At 41.3% G+C, this 8,635-nt stretch overlaps 1 protein-coding gene across 1 annotated transcript; it reads left to right on the top strand.

The window, feature by feature from the left end:
• Window positions 1-218: 218 nt before the first annotated feature.
• LOC104278257 (lanosterol 14-alpha demethylase) lies at window positions 219-8,333 on the top strand. Its single transcript, XM_009875173.1, has 9 exons — window positions 219-312; window positions 1,011-1,187; window positions 3,308-3,434; window positions 4,559-4,733; window positions 4,862-4,981; window positions 5,421-5,616; window positions 6,169-6,264; window positions 7,212-7,380; window positions 7,984-8,333. The coding sequence occupies exons 2-9, from the start codon at window positions 1,035-1,037 to the stop codon at window positions 8,160-8,162; spliced, it is 1,215 nt and encodes a 404-aa protein (XP_009873475.1). The 5' UTR covers window positions 219-312; window positions 1,011-1,034; the 3' UTR covers window positions 8,163-8,333.
• The last annotated feature ends 302 nt before the right edge of the window (window positions 8,334-8,635 follow it).

The following is an 8,635-nucleotide window of genomic DNA, read 5'->3' as shown; positions in this document are numbered from 1 at the left end:
GCAGGTGTTTGATTTTAACCCCTGCTGCTGCGAAGTGTGGCTCACCCTTGCTCTGCTCTCTCTGAAACCAAATCGGTGGCCCAGAGCTGGCCTTCTCACAAAAGAGTGTAACCAAAACACTTGTAGAGCCTCTTCTTGCGTTTAGTTTTTATGTAAACGGACATACTGTTCCCTGAAGACAAGTCCATATTTGCTTTGCTCTTTCTTCCTCAGAAATACCCACCCTACATTTCATCAGGCATCCCTTTCCTTGGACATGCAATTGCATTTGGAAAAAGTCCCATTGAATTTTTGGAAAATGCTTATGACAAGGTATGTTTTCCCACATGGCTGGCTGGGCACGTGCTGAAGTATTTTTATGTATCTACTAAGTTCTCTACCTGCAACCTAATTAAAATCTGTTCATAGAATCCTAGACTGTCTTAGGTTGGCAGGGACCTCAGAGATCATCTAACCCAACCCTTACCATGGGCAGGGACGCCCTTACCCAGCCCAGGTTGCTCAGGGCTCATCCAACCTGGCCTTGAACATCTCCAGGGAGGGGGCAGCCACAGCCTCTCTGGGCAATCTGTGCCAGAGTCTGGCCACCCTCACACTGAAAGAGTTCCTTCGCATTTACTGCCCCAAATGAACTTAAACTTTAAAATCTTATTTGTTCCTAATTACCTACGCATAACTCCAAATCCAGAATTTTTTGAGGCGATGTTTGTACGTGACTGGAGGTTCTATGTGCTGTAATCTCCCTGCTGGTTTTTGTACTGCAATTGATCTTTCATGTACATTTTTTTAAGCTACATAGTTTTAAAATGTATATAAGATCCTTTATGTTTGTTGTAATGTTAGGTATCACTGGTAAGTATATTGAGAACAGAATTAAAACATAGTTTTAAATACTTTTATATCTTTATTAAATTTCTAGACCCTTCTTGGGAGAGCAATTTATGCAAGCCGGTACATAAAGAGATATGGATTTAAAGATTTGTGGTTGCTTTGTTTTTCTTTTATCTTAGTATGGACCTGTGTTCAGTTTCACTATGGTTGGCAAGACGTTCACATACTTATTGGGTAGTGATGCTGCTGCTCTACTCTTCAATAGTAAAAATGAAGATTTGAATGCAGAGGATGTGTACGCTCGGTTAACTACACCAGTTTTTGGCAAGGGAGTTGCTTATGATGTCCCTAATATGGTATGTATTTTAAATATTGGTAGGAAAGTAGTGTAATTGAAATTCTGAGCAGGCAGCCCTGAGCTCTTGGCTCAGGGGTTGTGTGTTCACACACAGCTCTAGCATATTGCAGGTAAATTGTCTGTTGGATAATCAAGATTGAAGTTGCTTAGGTTGCTTTATTTAGCACCTGGCCATTCATCAGTGTGGATGCTATTTTTTGTCCTTGAAACCATTTACTCCCACCATAGAGGAAAAAACTAATAAGCGAGTCTCTTTTTCTCTCCCTTACAGCATGCTGGTGAGCGCAGTTTACTTGCCCATTATGAGCAACTTTAGGGCTTCCTTCTGAGAGACCTTTAAAGAGAGACAATTTTCATTTGTGCCATGCCAAATCTAGACACAGGAGTACTAATTTGACAGTTTGCACCATTAGGTTTGTCTTGCTCGGGAAAAAATCAGCCTGTGTATGTTTCAAAATACAGTCTGCCTGGGTCTGGAACGGCAGCAGCCGTGTCATGGGGTGTTGTTCCCGAGATAGGCGTCGGCAGCTTTCTTGTTTGTGCGTGTTGTCTGGTGTGACAGGCTCTTATGCTGCAGAAGCCAACTTCTGTGTGGACAGACCTGCTCCGGGAGGTCTTTGTTATTCCGTGTATGTTGACATCGACAACTTGTTGTGCAGCAGAGTAGTCTGGTGGCAGAAACAGCACTGTGAGATACTTAAGATATATATACTTTATACCTATATATAATATATATCTGTTTCATATATATATAAACTTGATATACTGAAAAGTTTTGGCTTCATTTTTTTTGTATAGATGCCAGTCATTTGACTGGTAATAGTATCTGCTGCCATCAGTACTTTTTCTCCTTACTATGCCTCTTCATTCCTCTTCATTCACTACTTTTGGTGATTCTTGCCCTCCTAATTATGTGGCTATGGGGCAGTAATCACCAGTCTCTCTCACAGCGTTTTGCGGTGGCCACAAATACGTGTGTTGTTCTTACAGATTTCTTCTGGAAATCTCATCTACAACTGACTGCCAACAATTTGTCACTTTGTTAAATAAGTAAGGGAGAACTTGGTTGTCTCCTGCTTCTTCAGGAAGTGGATAGTGTCACCAGGTTGGGGGGACGATGGTTTGAGTGGTGGGGTTTTTTTGCACTTGTCAGATTTGCGTAGCTCCTTCCATCATTTTGTGAATGAAACCAGGAGGATGCAGCCTGGGTAACAAGTAGGAGATGGTTTCTTGTGTCCTAGGAGACCTCTTCCACAAGTAGGGGCATTCTCACGTCGTTTCTACCAGTTCTGACGGTTGGAGGTCTGCTTCCTAAAGTCCGGGATGGAGTCAGGGATCCCTTTTGGAACTGCTGGAGTGGATAGATTACATGATTTTCTTCAGTTCATCCTTCACATTGTCCTCTGGTGCTCCTGCAGGGCTGTGATCTTGCTGGCATGTCCTGTCAGTCCACTGAATGCTTCCCATCTAGTGATGTGGTTTTTACCCGTTGGTTTGTTAGCTGTGAGCCAATACAAAGGGAAAAAAAGGAAGAGGTGAGAAGGGTGTTCTTCTGTGCTTCTGTGTCTGACCTCCTGGGCAGTGAGGGCCTTGTGGAAAAAAACCAAACCAACCAAAAAAACAAAACAAAACCACAAAAAAGTGTATGTCTGGACCAGAGGTAAGGTATCACTGCATCAGCTGAGACAGAGCTCTGCGGGAGAGAAAGCAAGGAGGCCACATAATGGCACAGCCTGAATCCAGGCCTTGCAAGGACAGTGCTGATTACGTTTGTGATTACGTATCTAAAGTTCATTCCATATTTGAATCTTGAATGCTCCCTGTATCTTCAGGGATAAAGCTTAACAAAGATACTGATATTTTTTGGTTTGGTACTGTAAAAGCGGTAGTTGTGGCTCCCTTGAGCTAGTATTTTCTTGGCTGTTACTAAATGTCTGCAGGAAAAGCAAGGTGAAAATGGAATATAATCTATTATTTAAATTTGTTGTACCCTACAATACTAATAATTTTTTTTTTTTCACTTCTCTGTGTTCGTACAGTGGAAATGATGCTAAGTTGTTAATTACATTAATATGATGATCCTTGTACTGATTACTTTTTCTGTCTTGGTTCTTCTAGGTATTTTTGGAACAGAAGAAGATGCTCAAAACTGGGCTAAATATTGCTCAGTTTAAACAGCATGTGTCTGTGATTGAAGAAGAAACAAAAGAGTATTTCAAAGCATGGGGAGAGAGTGGAGAAAAAAGTGAGTACGACCACATGCCTTTTTCCTCAGGTTTTCTAGGCCAACACAGTGTGTTTTTGTAAATGATTTACTGCAGCATTTAAGAAGTGATAAAGACATAGGTAAAACTGTGCAGAACATCAAAAGAAACATGCAAAACACAGGCTTAGTTTAATCAAATTTTAGGCTATTGGAGACTAAAGCTGCTCAGGAAATTATTGACAGGAGTGAAGTACTCTCATACTTTTGCTTTCTTCGTCAGCTAGTGGAGAGTGCCCCTGCTGCCTGGCTGAACTGCACTTGTTTTGCATGATCCGAGTCAGCTCAGTGAAGCCAGCAGTTAGTCCTTGGGAAAAGGTTCTGTTCTGGCTTCCCAGAGCCTTTCACTCAGGGATCTGCTGCACGGAAGAACCTCATCCTTCGAGTTCATACGGTTAAGTTAGTGACCCCAGGGGAATTCTGCTATTCCCCACCTGTCTCTGCCCAACTAATCTGCTAGATGTAGCCCATCCTTATTGCTGCAAGCCCACAGTGGCATAACACCATCAGAAATATTAGTTATTTAAACATACATATTCATCATTTATATTATATTAATATATAATATGCATGTAATATAGACCTTATGTTTTACCACAATTTATATTGTAAGTACATAATTCCTATATTTACATAATATAATCATGATACTATATATCACCATGTTGCATCTATAAAGATTATTATAGTAATTACGTAATTATTAGGAAAATAATTCAGTGAGCATGAAAACTAAATGGGTTTCCTGTGGATTTGGATTTCAGGGTTAAGTTTTTTAATGACTTCTTTAGTATTTAACAAGGATTGAGCTCATGCTGCATGGCTTACTAGGGAAGGACTACTAAGTCTCCTAGAAAGATTTCCTGAAAAAAAAAACCACCTTAGAAAAAAGTTGTTGAAATCAGTGATCTAACTAAAAAGTTGTTTGAAGAGAGACCTGATAGACACACAGAAATTTGAAATCAGATGTTTTGTTCTCCTGGCAAAACAATCTAAAATATTTTAAAATAATTTGCATCCAGTTTCTCTTCTACAACATAAAGAATAACCTGTAAAACATCTTGCCTGAAATGCATCTCTAGTAACATTTTCACGTCTTTCCTCAGACCTGTTTGAAGCCCTTTCAGAACTTATCATTTTGACAGCAAGTCATTGCTTACATGGGAAAGAAATAAGAAGCTTACTGGATGCGAAGGTGGCTCAGCTCTATGCTGATTTGGATGGAGGTTTTACTCACGCTGCCTGGCTTCTGCCAGGTTGGCTCCCTCTGCCAAGCTTCAGGTACCAGAAATAACAGATGAAGCAACTTTATTTTATCTAAATGTCTTGATTGTGAGTTTGTTCCCCTCCCCAAACATTTTATGTATTACTTCGTATAATGTAACTAATAGAAGTGTTTTGAATTGCAGACGTCGAGATCGAGCACACAAAGAAATAAAGAATATTTTCTACAAGGTTATCCAGAAACGTCGGAAGTCTGGGGAAAAGGAGGACGACATGCTCCAAACCCTACTTGATGCTTCATACAAGTAAGCCAAGGGCTTGAAGACTTTTCATTTATAGGTGTTTTACTTTAGCTTCGAGCTCTTTAGTTAAAATTGTCTACCAAAAAAGAAAGAAATATTCCCTCATGTTCTGAATTGGTTTTGTTGCCAGGAATTGGTCCTAGCTGTATTCTTAAGAACAGCTTAAAAACTTCCCCTGTAAATGAAAAAGCCTCAGAAATCTGAATAACCATCAGTGGTCATGAGGTTGCTTCCTTTCTCCTTGCTGACTGTTCGCTAAGGGTTTCCTTTCAGGTTCTGGAGAGACTTTCCCCCTCTACTCCCTTCTCCCTGGATCTTTTGTTGCCTACCCTAAACGGAGGAGCAAAAGAGGAGAAGGAGAAAGAAGTATAGTAGAGGAAATTGTAAATGCTGCTGTAACTGGAAAATGGATCAAACGAAGCTCTAACACCCTTTGTCCTAGGGACGGCCGGCCGCTGACAGATGACGAAATCGCGGGGATGCTGATCGGGCTGCTCCTGGCAGGGCAGCACACGTCCTCCACCACCAGCGCCTGGCTCGGCTTTTTCATGGCCAGGGACAAGTCGGTGCAGGACCAGTGCTACGCAGAACAAAAAGCGGTTTGTGGGGATGACTTGCCACCGTTAACTTACGAGCAGGTTTGGATGTGATGTTATTCCTTCTGGGCGTTTTTACAGTTTTAGATGCTTATTTTTATTAAAAAACTCAAACAGCAAACAAATGTAATCGTGTGCTTTCTGTCAGAATCTGACACAAGTCACTCTGTGATAACACTGTTTGCCAGAATATATCCTCCATCTCCTCTCCAAGTAAATTTTCAGCTTCCTACTGTTCTTTAATCACTATTAAGGAAATTATAGTTCCCTACAACGTCTGTTTAAGAAATTATAGTTCTGTAGAGGAGTAAGATCCTTGTATTCCCCCTGAGGAAAGGGATGCAGTGTGACCCTGTTCTTCAGGCATCAGAAAACACTTGTAAATCGGACTAGGAACAGACTAGTTGTATTTAATTGCACTGGTCTGAGACTTTTTTCCCTTCTTAATTAAACCAAATGGAAAAAAAATGATCAGGGTAGCTAATGAAGTACATGTAATTATAGGCTCTTACTCTTTGATATTGTAAAGAGTGTTTCTAAGTGGTCTTAAATAAACCGCTATATTTTGTTATAGCACTTTCTCTGTATTTTCAGCTCAAGGATCTCGGTTTGCTGGATCGTTGCCTAAAAGAAACTTTAAGGCTTAGACCGCCAATAATGACCATGATGAGAATGGCCAAAACTCCCCAGGTGAGTACACTTGCTGGAGCTCATCTCACTTCAGTAGCACAGGGCTGGAACAGGCTGGGCCGGGGAGTGTCCCTGTTGGCAGAAGGAGAACAGGAGTGAGCAGCGTTTGCTGGCAGGGGCTCGAGCCGACAGCAGCCCAGGTTATGTCAGTAGGAGTGTAGCTGGTGTTGACTGAGGAAAGCAATTAATACCTTGAGCCTGCTGGTTGGTACCTTCCTTTGGAATTTTGTGTCCAGTTTTGGACCCCTTCGGCCTCCAGCAGTGAAGATATTGATAAAGCGAAGCAAGCAGAGGGCAACCAGGATGGTCGGTGGTGGGAGCGCTTGTGCTGTGAGGAAAGACTGAGGGAACAGGGCTTGTTCAGCCTGGATACAGGAAGACTCTGAGGGGACCTAGTGCCAGACATGCACAGGCTTACTCAGCAAAACTGACCCTATCCTTTAGTCATCAGTCCCACCTGAGCTTAATGGAGTGTTACCATTTAAAAATACCTCGTTTGCCAGGTATTTTTTAATAGCTTTCTTGGAAAAATTTGATTTGCACTTAATACAATACAAGCTAGGTGAATCTGAAAGAAAACCTGCTGTTTGTACACAGAAGAGAGAAAAGTCAAGCAAGTCCAGTAATTTTTTTTTTTAAATGAATGTCCCTTCCATGACAAATGCTGTCAATGCATTTGAAGTTACTTTTTTTTAAAAAAAAAACCACCCACACCTCTTTTTTGTAGAATTGCCAGCCTTGTTAAAGCAGCTGAGCGAGTCCTGCAACCACTTGAACATTGTACCCTGTACAAGGCAAACAATAAAATATTATGCACTCATTTTTGATGAGCTTAGCCAACGTCTCTTTTCAAGTTGAAGCCTCACAATACAGAACTTCAGGTAACATTTTGAAAAGAAAAATGTGGCAATTTTGTGATGTGTGAGGTCTTGTCGCTTCTCTCACAGAGCGTTGCTGGCTATAATATCCCCCCTGGCCATCAGGTCTGCGTATCTCCCACTGTTAACCACAGACTCAGGGACTCCTGGAAGGATGCTCTAGACTTCAAGCCTGATCGGTATCTCCAAGATAACCCGGCAGCTGGAGAGAAATTTGCATACGTTCCATTTGGCGCTGGTAAGCAAGAAAACACAGCTCCTTCCTCAGGGATTATGAATTGGCTCGTACTGATTGTCTTGTACATGCTGTAGTGTCTGAGGAGCTTTTTATTTTTCTTTTAAGTCCTGCCTGAAAGTTTTCTTACTGTGAAAGTACTGTTGATAGTTGTGCATCGGTAGTAGCTATATATATCACAATAGCAAGCAAACCAGATCTGCAGGTTAGCATGGGTGATACTGACTTTTTCCAAGGCAAGGTAAAAGCAATATGAAGGCAGAGCAAAAATCTGCAGTCATTACTGCGAGAAGAGCTTGGAGCTATTGCCACACTGTGATTCCAGTCAATCATTTCTCCTTGCTGTACACGCTGCTTTGGTGATGCATATGTTGGTGCTTTGTGGCGAGGACAAACACCATGATCTCATTCAAATTACTCGCTCTGTTTTATGCAGGGACACCTTACAGGAACAAGACTTGGACGGTGTTCCTTAAGGGTGTACATGCAGCATCAGAAGCTCATGTTGTTTAGAACACAGCAATCGCTGTCTGCATAAAATTTATAGAAGTTAACTTGTTGGCCAAGGGGATGTGTTTTAACTGCGTCTTACGGCTTTCCTTCTAGGCCGTCATCGCTGCATTGGAGAAAACTTTGCTTACGTTCAGATAAAGACTATCTGGTCTACTTTGCTTCGTCTGTATGAATTTGATCTCATCAATGACTATTTTCCAACTATAAATTATACGACAATGATACACACCCCTAATAACCCCATTATCAGATATAAGAGGAGGTCACCGTAAGTTGTGGAGCTAAAACCTTACTTAAGTTGTGTAAAGTAACAATTCTCAATAAATTTGTGACAACAGGAGTGGCAAACAGAAACTGTTGCATCTACCGTTACAAAAGCAACAGTAATATACCAAATGCAAAGTCTTGGCACCCACGTTGTTTGCCCACACCATTTAAGTTGCTGAGTATAACTGCTTGTTCTACAATTTTTCTCGTTGCGTTGTTTTTAAAAGAAAACTGTCTTTTCTATTGAGGTAACAGTTTTAAGGCACGTGCCAGCTCTTTAAGGTGAAGAAATAAGTAATTTCTGTAAACAGAACTCTGCTTTTGAAAAATAATTGAAGATTACCTTTCCCTGGAAAACAAGGGGTAAGACTGGGTTCCTTACCCCTGTCGCCAATTACGGTAAAGCCATTGCAGAACAGGTACCGGGGGAATGGATGTTCTGCTGCCCCACCTCTGACATTTGTGATTCTATTCCAAG

The sequence above is a fragment of the Apaloderma vittatum genome, unplaced genomic scaffold (assembly GCF_000703405.1).
Source record: "Apaloderma vittatum isolate BGI_N311 unplaced genomic scaffold, ASM70340v1 scaffold15468, whole genome shotgun sequence".
Taxonomy (NCBI): Eukaryota; Metazoa; Chordata; class Aves; order Trogoniformes; family Trogonidae; genus Apaloderma; species Apaloderma vittatum.
This window is presented reverse-complemented; position numbering and strand designations above follow the sequence as displayed.